Genomic DNA, 19,874 nt, shown 5'->3' with positions numbered 1-19,874 from the left:
GATACTTCAATTCCTTAATCATCTTCATTGCCCTTCAGTGGACCCACCTGAGTGCATCCATGTCTCCGTTGTACTGGTGAGTCCAGCACTGGACACAGCTGTATCCCACCAGGGCTGAGTTGAGAGGAAGGATCACCTCCCTCATCCTGCTGACAGTGCTGGCCTTTGCTGGTTTATGCTCAGTTTTTTGTCTACCAGGACAGTGAGTGTCCAAGTTCTCTGCAAAGCTGCTTTCCAGCCAGTCAAACCTGGCATGTCCTGGTGCCTGGGGTTATTCCTCCCCAAGTGCAGGACTTCATGTTTCCCATTGTTGAATGTTGTGAGTTTCCTGTGGGCCCATTTGTCTTGCCTGTTGTAGTCCCTTTTCGTACACTTTCACAGAATCACAGAATTATCAAGATTGGAAAAGACCTAAAAGATCATCCAGTCCAACCATCACCAATACTTCTCAGCTAAATCATATCTCTCAACACAACATCCAAACGTTTCTTGAACACCCCCATGGTCGGTGACTCCACCACCTTCCTGGGCAGTGCATTCCAGTGCCTGACTACCCTTTCCGAGAAGTAATATTTCCTAATTTCTTGCCCCTCTGAGCCTAGACTATTTCAGAGGAATATGGGAATTATCAGTCACTTGAGCTGTTAAATGCCATGCCTTATTTTGTAGCGTATCAGTGACTGTATGTGGTTTCTGACAGAAACGTGGGCTATCTGCAGGTGTATGGTTATCGAAAAGTAATCCTGCAGAGCCAGAGATCGTCTTTGCTAGTAACTGCTGGGAATGAACAAACTAAAATTTCACTTCCCTGCCCATCTGTTCAGCAACTGAAAGTAGGTAATTTATCTCAGTGGGACACCTACCACCTGTGTGAAGTTTTTGAAAGAGGTTGTTAGCGTGTGATGACTACAGCCAAGGGACACCAGGCCTGAGCGCCTTGTACTCTGTGCTTTGCTGCTGTTTTTTTTCCGTAGGGTGCCTTCTAACTTGGTACTTGCACAGTATCAAGCCTATTCAGTACCTGTGTCCCTATGAAGCTTACAACGGCTCTACCTGCTTGGCGTACAACGGCGTGCTCTTGTGCTGACTGCCTGCAACTCCTCGCCAGCAGTCTCCCCTCTTTGACATGCTAAACCAGGCACCACCAACGCGCTGTGTTTTTTACAGCTACTGTTTTATCTCAGTGGCTTCTCTTGAATTATGTATCCTCATCTTTGATGTATTAAATCTCAGCTGATTTAAAGATTACCCCAGAGAATTCAGCACACCTGGAAACGAGTGGAGCAACAGATAGTTCCAACCCTTCCACACCGAGTGCCGAGTGGGAAGTTTTACAGCAGTTGGGTACTGGAATACAGTTTTTATAGTAGCATTGTTTCTTCGTGTATGGTCTTTGCCCAAGCAATCAATACACTGGGATACCAGGTATTTGAGCTCTGTTGCAACCTTTGTTCTCAGGCAAATTGGTGTGAATAGGTTCAAATAAAGAGCTGGCAAGTAGGGAGATCGTAGTCTGTTCTGTTAGGGCTAGGCACCAAGGGTGTCACTAGGTAAGACACCCAAAATTATGTGTGCCTCTCACTGGGAGGTGAGGAGAACAGAGCAAGTGAATGCAAATCTGGCTGAAAAGCAGTTGCCATCTGATGTGAGCATTCTAAGTATGTTATGAAGGCAAAAGGAGCAACTGAGCATAAACTACTTGTATAATGTCAGCAAGATACAGAATCACAAGGCGTATAAAGCTAAAGCGCTCTAGCCTATGAAGCGTACTTCAGTTTCTTCAGTGGGTGTTGTGGTCACTCTGCTCCCTGCAGAAATTAGACTTTAGATGAACTGCAAAACCCTACTCACCTCTCTTATGCTGGCATAGCTATCATAAAAGATGATGCCAGTTACTATGTCATTAGCATTAATGAAGTGATACCAATTAAAAGCTGAGAGCAACAAGCAGAGCTCAAGTTTGTGGTGCAGTCTGGCCAGAAATCTGGGCTTTTTGCAAGGCAAAGTATGTCTATTCTCTGTATTTTGGCTGTTACTATACCTTAAATTTAAATTCCTCTGGATTTCTAGGCAGTTTCAACCTATCAGCTCCCCACCGCACCATCCTGTAGAACATCCTTTTCTTTAACTCTCCTGTTACTCACACAGCTCAGGAACAGAGAACAGCAAGGCATTGTTTTTTTTCTTAATAAATGTTCTTTTTAAAGTCAAGCATCTGACTGAACACTTTCTTCTCACTACTTGGTTACTTCTTCCCTTTCTGTTTTTCACCCTCTTCCATACCAAGGGATGGCCAACAGAAGCATAGGGGCTATCGTCGTGGCCTTGCTGTTCCAGGGATCACGGGCTGGGAGATGTTTGCATTTACCTCTGAAGTGTAATTCTGACTGATGGGTTCTTATCAGGTTTGCCAAGTCCATCCATCCAATTGTCTATTTCTGTTTTGAAGACCAAGCAACCATAAAGTTGAAAACCGTGTTGTATTTTTGGAATCTGAAATTTCAGACAATGCATTTATGAATTATTTATGGCGAATGTGTTTTCAGTAATGTGCAGCATAAAATGGAATGAATGCGTATCCATACTTGCCCTGAACTCTCCAAAGTGCATGCTAATAAACAGAACGATAACCTACCGTCACTTTTGCCCTGTAAGATTTACAGTGCAAGCACTTTTTTATATGGTTTAATTCAAGTCAGTTTGCCAACTTAAAGCTCTAGTGTTTTGTTTTAAAGAACAACTTGGTGAGTGATTTTCTATTGCTTAAAGAAATCTAACTGCTTTCCCCCCTCCTATTTCAATCAGAGTTAGTGTCTGTAAATTTTTCTAGTCATGCTGGCATGGAGCCATGCTGAATTATGCTTTAATTCACAATTAGGAGGAAATGGCAACTGTGCAGAGCAGCAAACCTTTCATTTAAAATGGCCATTATACAAGATCATGATTCTACAGAATGATTAAGATATTGAAGAATAACTAAGATATCTTTAGGTTTTTCACCCTTTAGAAGTGCTGGGATTATTTGATTTTTTTAAACCTCCCTGAAACAGCTTTTTCTCTAATGACAATAATGCAGGACTCTATATTATCACAACTTGGTGTTTACTGGTATCTGTATTGTCTAATGGTAACTTGTTTTCACTGATATAGCTGACAGGGCAGAGATAATTAAGAAACACAAGAATGTGAGCGCTAGATTTTGCTCTTGAACACTCCATGCTGTAGCAGAAGAAATTAAGCTGACAAGCAGGAGAGTAGGATCACATAGATCCACAGGAAGAGCTGATATTTAGGTACAGCAATTGACTGTATGTAAAATATTTCACAAGGATAGAAAAAAAAAAAGGAAAAGAAAATGGTGAAATAAATAATTTCCAAGCATTCACTGAGGCATCTTATTTCCAGGGTGTAAAATAGAAAGCTTGCAATACTTATACACCCTGACACAACAAGTGGCACCAGGCAGGGAAGAAACCCAGCCACAGTGAACCAGGAGCAGAACTTCCATTGGCTTCCATAGGGTCATGATTCCACCCCAATATGTACTGAAAACTGCTGCAGTCCGATTTTGCTCCTCTGCTCAATGAGGTTTGAAATCTTGCGCAGCTAGTAGCAGTTCTTGCCACAGTGGTTAGAAAGTCAATGAAAGCTCACAGTTCAGTAGCTAAATTACAACGTAAGAAACTTTGGAATCATAAAATGGTTATAAGTGCTTGACCTAAAACTATGCAGATCTCCCAGTGACTGTACAATTGAAACAAAAAGCTGATTTATTATCTGGCAGGCTGGGAATTTGGACCGAGCTTGTGAAAAATAAGACAAATTGCTAATCCATGTAAATGGTGATGGACTTTGCAAGCTGTATGTGGTGCGGTTTTCTTTCCCCTAAGCCACACCCCTTAAAATTGTTTAGTACTTATTTAGCACCCGCAAAGTTCTAGGCAGTAAGACTGTAAAGTAGTCTTAGCTTTGCCGAGAGCCCACTAGGAGAAAAGAGGTGAAATGTGGAAAATAAATCCAAACTAAGGGACAGTGCTGAGACTGGCAGAGAGGAGGTGCAGAATTGCACTGTGACTTACATATGCAGCCCTTTGTCAGAGGCTTTAGTGCATTATAAAAGAAAAAGCATAATTTGAAAGGTGATTCATTGAATTAGAGTTTGCTTTGAGGGGAAAGATGCTTGGGGACAAACTTGTAAGAGCAAAGAATTGAGAAGAAAGGCTGTTAAGGCAGGAGAAGTAGGGGGATGAGGTATGGCAGAGAAGATGATGACAGCTTAGTTTGGGCCCAGAACAATAAAGGGTGAAGGTCTTGCTGAAGATATGTTGTGATGACAGAGTGCTTAAAGGGAATAAAAGCTAAGCATGCTCCGAAGTGCAAAGTTATTATGTAATATCACAGCAGAATCAAGGCCCCAGGTGCTGTACATATACTGAGGTTCATTTTCTGATCTGAAGGGCTTTCAGACTTGATGAGACAGAAACAGGTGTGTGGGAGGGGAGAGAAGGACAATACAAAGAGGTGGTTGTTAAACTCCATGGTAGTTCTGTGGTTCTGTAATTTCTTTCTTTTATACTAAAACTTAATTCTAAATTATTCTTCTGTCACTGGCAGATCTGATTTAAAAGGCTGCTTTACTTCCCAGCACTCGCGGTTTTGTTCACCCTCCTCCTTCCAGAATTATTACAACTTCAGTTATGCCAATTCAACTGCCTGCAGCCATACCTTAAAAGAAACGATCTGAGTTTTTTTTGTTGTTGTTGTTTTCTAGCTACTAAAAGCACACAGAGACAAAAACAATGAAGAAGCCCTTTCAATTGTATTTGACAATCTGGTAACAAGACAGCAGCGTCTTAAGTGAAAGTCCGATGAGGAAATAATAGAAAAGGCTGAATTACCAGGAGCAAAGAGGTAGGGATAACTGAGGACTGGGAGCACTGAGGCAGGAATGCAGAAGAGTGAGGAAAGCAGGTGTTGGTCTCTGACTACCTGGTACATGAAAATGGTCTGTTTGTGTACAAGGAGGAATGAGAGCAGCAGTAACTCTTATTTCAGTAATGACAACCAGTTGGATGCTATAGGTGAAGCCAGGGTGAAAACTGAGGAAGAAAAATCTCTTATCAGCCCTGCCTTAGGGCACAAGTGTTCTGAGATGCGGTTGCTGGATCCAGTGTCCTTTAGTGCACTGGCTCTGCTTGGCATACAAAAGGCCAGGGGCAAACCAGCAGCGCTCAGCCCCTTTCAAGACCAAGTACTCTTTAGCTCTTTGGTGCTGTTTATCACACTGGGGAGGGAGGGTTGTCCCGTAACACTGCAAAGCACAGCACGTTTCGCTTAGCAAAGGTGTTGCTAGTCAATTCTGCTGCTTCTCTCCCAGTTCTCCTGTGCAGAGGCTGTAATCTCTGATTCCATTTTCAACAAGATTTAGTGATAATTGTTAACAGCCCTACAAAACGAGGCATTGAGTTCATTGGTGTCATAGGTCTTGCAGCATCCAGGGATGTGTTGCAGTGTGATGTATCAATACATACACATGAGGGAGGGACGTGCGGAGCGATGAAGGGCAGCAAAAAGGCCGTTGTCATCCAAGTCTGCACAGACAAGTGTCATGTGAGTGCTAGAGGGAGCTGATCTCTCTGCTTCTGTGTAACCCCACCAGGGGAATGTGGTGCTCATTTCTGGGTGATCGCTTACTGGAAAGGTATTGTCAAAGATCAGAGGAGAGTGGCAAAATCTGTTGCTATGCTAGGAGGTATTGATTTATGAGAGAAGATTAAAATACGTGTGGCTTAGATAAATGTTGACTGAGACTGGAGCAGAAAGGAGAAATGTAATATTGTTCGAATACTTAAGGAGTATTTACACCAAAAAAAGGAGATGGATTTCTCAGTACTGTGCTGGATATTTAGCTATAACTAATAATATGAAACTGGAAGGAAGAAAATCCTCTTTGTTTATCTGTAGCTGACTATCAGAAACATGTTCTTGTTTCTGATGCATACCTTTTCCTCCTACCAAACTCTGAAGCGAAAATTCATGGAACACTCGTGGCACTTTCCATGCTATTCTAATCTCCTTAATTGTACGTCTTGCCCCCTGGACTTTGACTTATCTGTTTGGACTGTGTACTCTTTTGGAGAGAGGATTGCTCTTACAAGTGATTGTAGACTGGGTCCCCCTGATCAAGGCCCTTTAGGTTGTACTATAGCCTATAAATAAGTAATAACGGTAATGATAGTATGAGATGTATTTGGCTGTGGAATGACTTCCCAAGGACAATAGCGAGAGGCTGATTGTTAGAAAAAATTGTGAGGAAGCACACTGTAGGGAATGGTTTTCCGTCAGCAGGGAGATGGCTGGATGATCTAATAAGTCTTTTCCTTCTCTAGGCTATGATTCTGTGAATACTGCCTCAGAGACTTTTCTAAAAGTCTCTGATACTGTAAGCTCTCTATTATGTGGGTGTGGATTTTACAGCACTCCAGGAGGCTCTTTGCAGAGGACACTGTGTAAATATATTCTGTTTTACATTGTGTGATGTATTTTAAATAAAAGACTCGTATCTTTTTTTAATTGCTTTGAAATATTCTCCAGTCTGATCTTTTTTATTTAAGAATTAAGAAACTTTGAGATGCTTTTGGAAAATACAGACTCGTTACAGGCAAGAAATACATCCCAACCTGGAGCTGGTTTAGTAGATGTATAGCACTGTTGAATTTGCCTCCTGTATCGCACAGTGAAGTGTCTGCTTTGAGTCCCAGCCTGTATGAAAGTAAAATGGGAATCTCAGGCTAAATGGCACAGTCCATTTGTCTCTGATTTTCGATTTGATCTTGTTTTTCTCTTGATGTTTCAGCCTCAAGAATTCTCAAGAATTGCACTTCTCTGTGTTCTTTTTTTTTGGGGGGGGGGGGGGGGGGGGGAGGGCGGGGGGGGGGGGGGGGGAGGGCGGGGGGGGGACACGCATCTTGAGAGTAGGTACATGGGAATATTCCCCAGTGGTGGTTTTTGGTCACTGAGGATACAGTTCACACATCAAAGGCAAGGTCCCCTATTCTGACTTGCAGCCTTTCAGAGAATGACTGCAAAGTCTGCTTCTCTTTATCAGCTTTCGTTTCCTGTCCAACCAGTCTCAGGTGTTCACTAGCATGTTCATCTCAGGCTTACTGGGACAAATAGCATGCTGGTTAAAACCTGGCTTATACAGCAGGGAGGGAGAGAAGAAGGAATCTGAGACATCACCTCAGACCTATGGATCCTGAACCTGGAATTCTGGTGACACAAAGAGGATCCAGTGAACATAATACATTTGGGTTTTCAAAAGGCCTTTGCCAGAGTTCCACACCAAAGGTTGTTAAAGAAATCGTGTTACTGCAGGATTGGAGGAAAAGTCCTTCTATGGATGCACTGCTGATTAAGTGATAGCAGACAAAGGAACTTAATGTTAATTTTTCATGATGCAGAAGAATCAGCATTCGGATCCCCCAGGAACCGACTGGGCTAGCTCTTCATCAGTGACCTGGAGCAAGAAGTGAACTGCAAAATCTTCTGGGTGACCTAATAAGTTTGTGAGTGATCCTAAGTTCTTTCAGATAGTAAAATGCCATGTCAGTAGCAATGAACTCCAAAAAGGCATCAAAAATGGGTGGACAAAAAGGAAATTTACCTAGAGAAGAGTCATCAACACCATGCCTGTATGATACTGAACTGGGAGCAGATGGTGGCAATTTGTGAAGTTAAAAGCTTCCCAGAGCTTCACAAAAGCTTGTGGATACACAAGCCTTGATGTACCCACATTTTGATTCCTATGTGTACTTTTGGTCTCCGCCTCTCAAGAGAGACATAGTGGAAGCTAGAAAAGGTGCACAGGATGATTAAAATGATCAAAAGGATGAAGCAGCTGCCATACAAGGAGAGACCAAAAAGTTATGACTTTGGATAGGAAAAGTCTGCATGAAAAGATGATCAAGGTTTGCAACGTTGTGAAGGTGGTGGGTGAGTTGAAGGTGCAGCTCTTGTTCACCAGATCCCACGACGTGAAAGAGGCTAACTGCAGTCAATCCTTAAAAAGCCTGATGACACTAGCAGGGTATCAGATTAAAACAGATAAACAAAAGCGTATCTTTCAATAGCAATTAACTTCCTGAGCAGGTTGAAAAAGGAATTAGGTGGATTTGTGGACAACAGGTTGGTACATGGATGTTGACAGGACAAGCCAGGGACACACCTCCAGCATCCCTAATGCAACAATTGTGGATGGAAGAATAAGGATGGCAGAAAGTGGCTAGGACTCTTTAATTAGGGTAGAGTTCTGCCCTTTGCTCATAGAGCCTCGTTTAACTCGGGGGTGGGTGATCAGTCGTTACAGCCAGTTTTTCCAGATAACCTCAGGTTGTATCACTAGTGTTGTGTCTTCAGGTTTGGGGTAGTTTGACTGCTGAGGCCGCTTCCAATCTGCATCTGCTTTTTCTCTGCTTTTGTTTGCCCTGTTTGTTCCAGTCAAATAGGGATTTGATATTTGCTTTATAATAACAATAAGCTCAGTTTCCTTTTCTGTAAAATGAGTCAGTTCCCTATCCCCTGAATGTGTTTTTAGCTGTATTTAGCGTTTGTAAAGTGCTTGAAGGCAGGTGGTGTCTTATGAATACAAAACAGTGTTAGGCTTTGTACTTAGGCACAATACTGTACCGTAATTCAAAGGCAATTCATGTAGCATTAGTAAATCACTTTGAACTTTATGCTGAAAATGTAAGCAGTAGTATAAAAATAAACCTTTTTATTTCCTCTGGTATATACAGTTAAATAAAGTAGGCCTATACAGCTACTAATCTCCAAATCTGTATTGCTAGTGTGCTTTGTTGAAATGCCATCACCTTGCAGAAGAGACATTCTGTATGTTTTGTACACATTTATAGTTGAAGAATAAATTTTCAGAGACTGTAAATGAAAATATATCTCTGAACATAGTGATCAAATAATATCTGACACTACTTGTTTAAAGAAATATACATATATCTCACTGCCAGAGTATTTATGACTCTAATAAGTTTAGTTATTTTGCCTCTTGGGGAAATTCCTGCTCCTCCAAATACCAAACTTGTTTGAGGTTGTGCTGTTTTTTCAGTAAGGAACAAATGATATTATTAGTTAAATGGGACTGCGCAATATGAAAATACAATAGTGTGGTTTAAAAATTGAACAGTGTATAAGAAATATAATATATTTTACCAGCAATGGGAAATAGACAAACATTAAAAATTCAGTGACACATCACAACTGTCTAAATAAATAAATAAACAAGCATCACTAGTCAGCCAATTGATGCAAGGATACTCTGTGCTTACCTTCAAGAGCACCATTTTCTCTAATATCCTGCGCAGTAATGAGTTCTGTGCCTCACTTTTGCATAATCTGACCATTTTTTAGGTACTGGATGTTGTGGGACTGTCTGAACTCTGATTGCCCAGCAGGTTTTATTAGACAGAATACCAAGTGGTTTCAGGTGATTTTTCACCAACCATCCTGGGAATACATGGTCTTATGCTTCCCAGAGCAACAGCCACATTTGCATGTTTGTCAGAAAAATGCGAAAGCCTTCCTTCCCATTCAATTTGGAAACACCGTGCAAAGTAAGATGCACCTGTAGATGTTCAGAGAGTTGTATTCCTGCTTGCACAGGCAGTGAAACGGAAATACTGTGGAAGGAGGTATTGGGCTCTGTGCCAACCTGTGTTTATTTTTGTGCTGTTTTCCTCTTTAAAATGTGAGTGTTTAATGAGCTGTTGTGAATCGTAATGCTTTATGATGCTTCCTGTTACCTTAGTGATGGACTACAAAACTCTTTTACATTAAGAGTTTATAAACTCTACAATTTAATGAGGAGCCAAAGCTGAAAGTTTCTAATAAAATTTCCAAAAGCACTTCTGTGGCTGAGAAGCTAAATTTCCAGCAACTTGTGTTAATTCTCACGGCACTGTACAATGCCTGACCAGGACAGACTTAGCCACCCGGGTCACAGGTCTGTGCTTACCCAGCTGTCTTGGCTTGATCCCAGTGGTACCCGCCTCTCAGGTAGTTCGGGTATCTCCATGCTGCTCTCTGAGCCGTATTTACGGTTTTACCTTCTTCAAAGGTCAAATTTCTTAATTGAAGGAAGAGCTTCAGAGCTTACTTTGATCTGTTCTTTCTACTTCCATTTCTGTCCTTATGCACGTGGCTGTGCCTTCTTCATGCTTTGTACCCTAATTCTTTATGTTCCCTCTCCTGATGGAAGACTGTATGATAAGATTGCTTCCACCAAACTTTAGGTGTCTAAATTGTTACACTTCTAATCCAAACTTGCAGAGTAGACTTTACAAATTTTCTTCTCCTTGATGAAACATGCAGACTTCCAAGCTCATGAAGGTTAGATGAAAAAAAAATACATGGAGGAAATGTCAAAACCAGACTTAGAAAAGAGACTGTTTTCCAGTCTGTTTTGTAGGTGCTCATTGACTTTCCAACACACTGACAAATGTACAAAAAAGGTGAAGACAGACTGAATTGTCACCAACCTTAAAGGGAGAGTTGCCCACCTCATTTTCCTTCTCTTGAGAGGGGAAAACCCATGAAAGAAAATGTGTGTAAGCATCTAGCACTGATGGGACATTCGGTTGTGTGGTTGAACGTCTGTACATGGGGAATTTCTGTATGAGGCTTAGTGCACAGTGCTGGTACTTCCCCAGAACATTTGGGAATTTTTTTTCTCCTTGGGAAGCATAAACAATACAAGGGCACTCTTGGCTGTTAATTTGCATTGAAAGAGCATTCAGTATTCACAAGCCAAGTTTGCCAGATCAGTTTTCCTATTTGAAATGTTTTGACTCTTGGGTGCCTGATCCTGCAGCTTTGACTTCACTGAAGCCATTAAGTGTCGTATTAATAATAATAATAATGAAGCAGAGTTTCACTTATGCATTTATTCAGATCGTGCGAGGAATACATATTCTGGTTTTAAAGAAAGTTGCATTTCAGGATCTGAGTGTTCTGACTATGTCTCTTTAAATATTTGGATACAAGTAAATCGTGAGAAAATTATCTTTGCAAGCTTCAAACTATTCTGGGTCTACTCTGTTGCCTCTAGCCAAATGCTGTCTGATGTTGCCTAGACAAACCAGGGCAAACTATTATCATGGGATTAAACACTAAATACCTGCAAGGAGCATTCTCTTTATCAGATAGCGCTCTGTTAGCAGAATTCATTCAGTTTATTGCATATATAACTGTGGTGTCAAATAGACTGATTTACAACACCTAGTCTTTTACATAATCTTTGCTATTTGCTGCGCTTGTAATCTGCCAAATCATTTAGGCTTCCTGATAGCAGAAATGCTGTAAAACTTAGATAAACTTGCAGAAGAAATGAACTCGAAGGTACTGCTGAAATCTAGGGCCTGCACGTTTGCTGTAAATGCACTGGCTGGCTTGGTTTCTCCCTGCCTAATCTGTGATTGAATGTGGCTGCTGGAGAAATTGAAATTTTATGATAGCACTACAGTCAGAGGAGATAAGCATTTGTATGCTAGACTAGATTAATCTAAAAAAGAAGTTTTAGGTGTGGCTAATGAAACCAGTGTATGTGTTAAACGGGTTTCTTCAGGGTTCAAAGCATCTGTGTATATCTATATAGAGTCTAGTCCAAAACTTTCTCTATGTGAAAAGTCTAATATAGCTGTGCGCTAGTTCTTACTATCCCTGCGGCTTATTCCACCCTATGTTGGAGATATCTTTAAGGAGCCTCAGTGTTTATAGGGTACTTTCTGAATGCTAATATAAACGGCAGACCCCTCTAAAATGGTCTTGATGGGCTACCCAAAACTCCCATGTCCTTTTGAAATTTTTGGTTAGGGTAACTGTAAGACATCACATTTGATTAGGGTTAGCCACTTACATGGTCAAGTTGAAACAAAACTAAAGATGTATTTTTTTTTGTTTTGAGTTGCTCATTTTTTTGGCTATTAGGGTTGTTTTAAACAGACAGATAATAGAGAGACGTGTAGACAAGCTTAAAATGTGAAAAAGAAATTTGCAAAATGGGATTCTGATTGGGTGAAATGCAAGCTAGTGCATCTGAAGGAAAATAAGACGATCTATAGGTGGTCAAGTGGAAAAGAGAGCCCTGTGAGGCAGCAACGTTGAGTTGAACTGTGTTAGAAATGATGGCGACCATCAGACTGGAAGAAACAATGAAAATTGAAGGAAATACAAGAGGTGACTTTTCCAGGCAATCATAGCATAACTCCAGTGCTTGCCATTAAGATCAGTATTAACCCATTGGTACCCCAGTTAACTCCTCTGAGGTGGGGAAGTATTTCTGTGTCTCAGGCATAACTATAAGTTACTTTGTCATGGTTAGTTTTGTGATGATGTTTGACACAACACTCACTGCTGGAGTTAAGGAAGGATATTTTGCATGGCACTGCTAGTTTAGGGAAGGAAGCATCACTTTACCTGATGCTGCTGCTGCATATTGGCCAGCACATATGGTAGCCTGCCTCTGGGAAAGACATTCACCACTGCTAATCTCCCGTCAATAAACTGTTGTGAATATTTGTACTTAACAGTTTTTCAACTTGAGTTGAGGAAAACTAACTGTCTGACTTAGTTGCTTAGTCTTCCTAAGCTCCCACTGTCCTGAAAGGAAAACCAGAGGCTTTTCCACCAGGACTCAAAGTAGGAAGCAGCTTGAGATGTTTCCTCACCCTGTGGATGAACTCTTTCTGCTTACAAGAGAGAGACTGTATGGAAACCAACCAGCTACACTGCTACCTTAGGTTGGATGTTGTGCATAATGTTCTGAGTGTGTAAGTCATGGAATATGTGAATTATTTCAGTGTTGGGAGCATCAGGCAAGTTGGTGCTAACAACAGGATAGAACAAAGAGGACTTCTGGGTAAAATGCTGGAGTGATGTCTCTTAGATTGGAGAACAGCCTCCTTGGGGAAGCAGTGGAAACGGTATTGTTTAAGACATTTAAAATTGGACAGGAGAAAATATATTGTAATGATCAATCCTGTGCTGGTATTTAGATCAGGTCTTGTCTTATGAGAATATTGATAGGAAGCCTCTGTCTGAAGTAACTGCCATTATTCAGTGTGTGTTACCAGCCAACATTGGCTTGCAACCTCCCCCCACATCTGTACTCACACTTAAAGGACAGCCTGAGTAATGTTGAGCACCTTTGCCTTCTCTCTTGGTGCCTGAAGTGTTGATTTTATATTGCCTTGCTTAGATTATATTCCTTCAGTGCTTCCACCAGACAGGCTCTGTATAGTGCACAGAGATTTACAGGAAGCACGTGTAGTTTGTGGCAATAATAATAAAGTTTCCTGCTGTTTTCTAATCCCTGGGAAACTAAATCAAGTGTAGAAGTCTATTCAAAGAAGTGCAGTATGCCTATAAAGTCACTTTGCCGTTACCTGTGTGCGTATGCCGTGTACCCGTTTGGTGTACTTGGCTGTCATATCTCTGAAGTCCGTCCTCAGTCTCCGGAGCGCGACTAAGACATTACACACCTCAAATGTGAAGCTGATGAAACAGCTTAAAATAACCTGAGCACCCATGCTTTGCTCACCTCTTTTTCGCTACCTCTGTGTTGGTATTTCTCATAGGAACACATACAGCAAAATTTGTTCTGTGCTGGTGGCTCCCATCAGGCAAATCTAGATCTAGTCTGAATTGTGAAGGCAGGAAGACTACATTTGATTCCTGCATGCTGCTGTAATGCTTAATGGAGCTCCTTTTTCTTCCTGTGTTTCTGTAGGTATGAAGCTGGTCTTCTTGACATGATTGAAGCTATGAGTCCGATATCTGCCCCAGGACACCTCTGCAGACAATCTTATGACAGGAACAAAATGCATACTCCTCATCGTGTGAGCCACAGGCCGATGTCTTGGTACCAGACCCCTTGCAGCTCAAGAAGCAGAGCAGATGAGCTAGAGGAAAGCCGGCTCCTCGAGGAGGTTTTCTTCATTTGACATGCCTCGTTGGTCTACAGCCCTTCTGTAGAATTTTTAGAACCTTTTTATTGCTGATTTGTTTCTGTTAAAGTACCATTTTTAAATTATTTGAGTGACAACTACTTGTCTTCCCTCTTCTAAAACATAGCTAATTAGCATCCAGTTTCATTTTGGATTTAACAATTATGGTGCAAGAGTGCTGTTGGGGTAGACCAATCAGAATGCATTAACTTTTTTTTTCTAAACCTTTCATGTGCCAAGTAATCATTCTAAAATGGAATTTTTTTTAATCTACAACATTTTCTAATAGATTGAAGTTACCGTTTTGCCAGCCTCATATCAGAAGTATATTTCATTATTGATTTTTAGCTCTAAAGCAGTTTGCAAGAACTGCCTAACATTCAAGAACCACTGCGTTCAAAGTAGATTATTTTCTAATTAAACAAGTCTGTTTAAAACCTGGCATATTATAAAGGTACAAGCACTTTAGTACTTTTTGCAGTGATTTTATGATCTACTTTTTCATTCAACATTCTGATATTTAACACGCTGGGTTTTTAGGGGTATATTGTAAGCTCAGTTATACTGTGTCTAATAACATTAATAGATAATGTTGCAGGTTGATATACTAACCATCTGTTTGAAATATATTCCTCTTTAAATCAGTGCTATTTGACAGAGTTAATGTGCTGTGTAACCTAACCCTGAAATAGCAGAACACAGTCAGACATTGCAGTGGTCCAAAACCTTTCAAAATGAAATATACAGTAGTGGTAGTATAAGAACAGTCTTAAGACATTTTCACTAACTTGCACTATTTTAATCCTGTTTCCATGCTCCATTGTAAATAAGACAAATCAGTAATTATTTCCACTAGCGACTCACAATGCACATTTCCCTGCTGGCTTTAATTATTCATGCTCTATCTATTTCAGTTTATTTAAATGCACTTCCATCTACTGCATGTACTTGGTTATTTAAAGAAATGTGCCGAATTGGTAAAAATGACTGCAGATTACAGGATTAATGGTCATTTTCTCCACAATGCAGTGTTCATATTTTATTGTAACGGTAGCCACCGGCATGTGTTCCTAGAAATATGAGGCTAAAATACTCATTTTGCACAGTAAAATTGCAGTGAGGGAAAGGTAAAATTGAGCCAGCGTGGGCAAGTTCTAGGCCATTTGCTCCCAACACCACTTCGTGGGCCAGTACAGCTTTTCCGACGGTCTCTTTAGGCAGCCCTGCGTATCTTAATGGCAGCGAGTTGCTGTACTGATCCTTGAGGTATCACTGCTGCCTGCCTCCTGTGTGCTAGCTCCTATGCAATGTTTGGTGCTCTGCAAGGAGCTAGGAAGACTCAGCAATGAGCCCCGCAGTGATATCTAGCATGTGCCCCTGGCACCACCGTGTTCTTACAGCAGTGAAACAAAAGGAGAATGAAGGGGATGATGAGCCTCAAGTTACTCTGAGCTGTTTCATTCAGGCCCAGTCTTAATCACAAATTAGGTGGTACCCTTTTCTTGCGTCCCAGCTGAATTTTAAAAGCTGCTTGGAGGAGTTTAAAGGAGGGGAGCAGCATTACTGGACCAGAAAATGACTACTGTGGAAGGCCCTGCTTAGTCTGTTCTGCTGTCAGTGAACTAGTGTATTTCTTTCCAGTGTGTCTATCTGCTGTTGAATGTCCCTCTTGTTCAGGCTCCCTGAGCCTGTGAAGGCACAAGTTTCTGCTTAAAGCCCCAAAGATGCATTCGGTGCCCTGACCCAAGTATAGCAGGTGGGGAAATGTTCTCATTCTGCTGTCTGAGTAGTCTGCTTTCTTAAGAGGATGGGGAAAGGGAGGGGAAGGAAGAGAAAAATGTACAAGAAGCAGCAGGAAAACAATGAAGAAATGACCATCACATAGATCTTAGGGGTTTGGGTTGGTTTTTGGTGTTTTTTAACTTTGTTGGGCTTTATTTTGTTAAATTTTGGCATTTATAAAGAAACAGTTCTCTGACTTCAGTCTAGTTGCTTCTCTTCTCTTTTCCAGTTTGACTGAAACTTTAATTGCCTTTTCTAATAAGTGCTAACTGACCTTTAGAAACAGAAAAATACGTGTATATCTCTTGAAAGGTGCCTGTGTACCCAGTCAAGAACACTGTGTAGGAGCATTCTGTTCTTTGGTTCTGTAGGGGTGCCAATATTTAACTACTTTAGGGTTCCTTATGATCCGTTTTGTTCATTAACAGTTCTAATCTGATGATTACTTTTGACTTGAATCTGTATTTTGGTAGTACCTTTTTTTAAAAGGACATTGTTGTGGTTGGTGGGCTCCAGGCTTAAGGTGCTGTCCATCAGTCTACAAGGGAGACATAACTTTACAAAGCCAAATGTTCAAGAATTAAGGTGCTTGAAATGTCTGATGGGTGAAGACCTGCTTGTTTTAGCTGTCTGTGAGATGTGGACAAAGAAACAAAAGCTATTAATTTGGTAGGCTCTGTGAAAAATCATTTTTTATAATGCTGGTTCTTGCTCTAGTTATCAGCAGTACATTAGGAATAGTGTTTAGCAGTCAATGCAAGCAAAGATATTTTGCCATGAGGCACTACAAAGTTGAAGTTATTAAAACATTTATAGCCTTAGAAAAAAAAAATCAATGACTGTCAAATAGGAAAGGACAAAATCAGTAGTTGGGGCTGGGAGGGGAATTGTTTTCCATCTGCTAAAACAGTAGAGGAAATGCAAAAATTAAACTAGCAAAAGCAATCACTTGACAGTGTCCTTTTAGGTTTAAGCTCCTACATTAGGAAGCTGCCGCTGGGGAGTTAGTCAAGCCTTAGATTGTTTGTCCAGAGTGTTCCCAGTTAATATAGTTCAGCTACACATTGGGCTGTGTTTTTCATGAGGCTTTGTGGAATAACATGACTTCAACTAAGACTGCTACCCATACCTTCACTTGTGTTCTTCTCAAGTGGCTTGTACACACATACTTGCCAAGTGTTTGAGTGTAGTCATTGCTTTTGTACACCTTGCACGCCATGGACCTGTACCAATCACACCCTTTCCACTTCTGGGCTCTGTAAACTTGCTGTTGAATCCCATCTTGAGCATATATTTATATATGTATGTGAGGTTTTAATCTAATAAATTATCTGGGATTTTCACTTAATCTTCCAGACTTTTGTTTATTTGACTTGTCTACTGGTTCGTTTTGTCCAACTCAGATGTCAGTTCTGCCATTGACAATATGTTCCACTTTACACATCATCATGTCATATATATTTTGAATCTCCAGTTTGCTAAGATAGACAAGGAACTCGTTTTAAGCCTTCTCTAACTCTCCAGGTCATGCATTTTGCTGTGAGAAGGAGCAAGACCTCTTTGGGAGCATGAAGTGGAGGAGAAGTCTTGGAATATAAAAGAGGAGAGCCAGCACCATGTTTTAGGACAAAAAGTTGGAATTAAAGAGTAAGGAAGACAGGATGGAGATAAAGGCAAGAAGGGACAAAAATGCAAGGCAGTGAACTGGACCAAAGGATGACAGAAGGTATAAGTTAAGTGGAGCTGAGCCAGAAGGTAGAGACAAGTTGTTAAAATATAGTGACTTGATGAAGGTGAATTTTGTGCTTATATCCTGGAGTAAGAAATGGCTTCAAGCACTGGTTCCCAGACGAGCCTTATGACTCCCTACTCCTTTTCCAAATAATTTTCCTGCATTTGAGGAGCTGCTGGCCAAAGGAGACTTGGTAAATCAGGGAAAGAAGGAAAGGACCTAACTTTAGCTGCTCCCATTTAGAGCAGTTAGACAGCGAGGCCAGAGCACAAGGAGGGTAATAGGATAGAACCCAGGTGTAACCCAGGCATGGAATGAATTTAATTGTTAACAAGGCATGGTCTTGTGAACTTAGATGACAGAAGAATGTGAGGCTGGATATGGCCAGAATCTGAATAAGGGAGAAACAAGTAAAACAAAATCTGCAGTGATCCAACCAGCTGTGGAGATTTGGTGTTAAGGAAGGAGAGGAAAGAGCTTAGCTGTGCTTGAGAAAGATTGAGCCTGAGATGTCTGAAAGATATCCCTTGAAAGCACACATGAGCCCAGGGTTAAACTCTAAAAGTTGCAGCAGAGATTTTCTGAAATACGACCTCCAGGCGGTGTTTGAATTTGTACCGTCTGAGAGGTAGAGAGCACAGCCTTGTTAGTTAGAAACCTCCTTTTTCACTGTTACTGAATTTATGAAACTGTGTGCTAATTAGTGTATGATTTATAAATTTACATAACTACATGCTACGTAAGACAACACAGAATATTGAATGAGGTGATTTAAACTGGCAGAAACAGAGAAGTCTGTGCTGCCTGGGTGGCTCTCCTCTGGAAGAGGCCTCTCCCAATCCATAGCTGCTCCCTGCATCTCTTGAAAGCCTATCTACTCTCAGTGGCAATAAACATTTTACAATATTGTGGCTCCTTGTAGCTGTGAGAGAGGAGGTTACCTTGAGCATCTTGGGTGTGGTTGTGTAGCAAAGCTTTCACTGTGATCCTTTGATCCTTGGGGAAGGTGTTTGGAAGCAGGTGTCAGCTAAAAGAGAGCAAGAAACCCAGCTTGGTCTGGTCAGTGTTGATGCTTGATGACTCCCACAGTTGTTCATAGAGGATGCTACTGCATCTCAACTGCAGCAAGAGAATGGGAATGTGGGGGAACTGGATTTGATTCCCAGCTCTGGGGAAGCCGCTTTGCCTTCTTCCGTAGCATGCTTTAGATTCTGCTAGCCTAGTGTGTTTACTACCACATATCGGAGTGGCCGTGACTTACATTTGTGCCCGAGGCAGAAGATGCTGGACATACCCACTAACAATGTCTGTGAACTGTGAGCTGTTACAGCAGAAGTGTATCAGCCAGTCATTCCTATCTAAGAGAAGCCGAAGTTCTTAGACTTTGTATATTTTGAGACTTGCAGAGGTCATTTCAGGCACTGGGGAACTAAACTGGAGAAATTCAGATGTCGCTGACAGGTGAGACCCTGACATATGCAAGGTGAGAGATACCCAGATGGTCCCAGCAGACAAACCAATCCACAAGCTGCAGCAAGAGCCATAAATTCCTAGTTTCCGTAATTCAGGTATCATTCTGATTATGTGAAAAAACTCTTTATTCGCTCATAGCATTCAATAACCAGTCGTAGAGTGTAAGTTCATTCTTTCTAGCCTCCTGTCTGCAAGAGTGAAAAAGTGGAAAAAGTTATCTTTCCTGGTTGCTTACTGGCAACTACCTTAAAACCTTGAAGTGTGGATTTGGTTAAAGGCATTGTCCAAACATAAAGTGTTGAGTGTCGTGAGCATTAAGGACAATGTGGGAACTCCTCCCCTTTGCTAGGCCTGGTAAGGAGGGAAAGGACAAGATGAATTCGCAGACACAAAAACTGGTTCTTTCTCAGCCTAGAGCTGACTGGAAGTTGCATTGAATTTTTTAAAACACCTTGTCAGAATCTTCCAATGTTTAATTATCCTTGCTGCTATGAAACTGCCTTATTTTGAGGTTGAGTTTGTCTAACTTTGATTTCCAGCTGCTGGACTTAATTATGCCTTTGGATGCAAGTTTGCAAAGTTCTCCTGTTACCAGACGGTAAACACCCCCAACACACGGTGTTAAACTCCCTTTAAGGTTCAGCCTTCCCTTTGACAAGAAGAGGTCCTTTATGCCTTGTGTCCCAATGCCTGTTTTCCACCCCCTGGATGATTTGGGGGGCCTGTTTTTGAACTTTTCCAGCATTTATGCATCTTGAAGGGTTTACACAGGTGCTGTTGCTGTGAGTGATGACACTGTGGCCTCACCTGCACAGTATTTCCCTTTTTACACTTTCAGGAGCCTTGTTTGGAGGTGTTGGGCTGGGTAC

General features: G+C 41.3%; 1 protein-coding gene across 2 annotated transcripts in view; it reads left to right on the top strand.

Moving 5' to 3' along the window:
• KIAA1328 (KIAA1328 ortholog) overlaps positions 1–17,148 on the top strand; it is a 178,541-nt gene extending 161,393 nt beyond the window's left edge. For both annotated transcript variants that reach the window (XM_086771022.1, XM_086771023.1), the window contains one exon: positions 13,802–17,148. In XM_086771022.1, coding sequence (XP_086627148.1) covers positions 13,802–14,015 — 214 coding nt within the window. In that variant the 3' untranslated portion in view covers positions 14,016–17,148. The remainder of the gene's footprint in view (positions 1–13,801) is intronic.
• Positions 17,149–19,874: the final 2,726 nt, after the last annotated feature.

Source organism: Chlamydotis macqueenii, chromosome Z (genome assembly GCF_036417535.1).
Source record: "Chlamydotis macqueenii isolate bChlMac1 chromosome Z, bChlMac1.mat, whole genome shotgun sequence".
NCBI classification, from domain to species: Eukaryota; Metazoa; Chordata; class Aves; order Otidiformes; family Otididae; genus Chlamydotis; species Chlamydotis macqueenii.
Note: the sequence above shows the minus strand (reverse complement) of the source record. Positions and strands in the feature narration are given on the sequence as shown.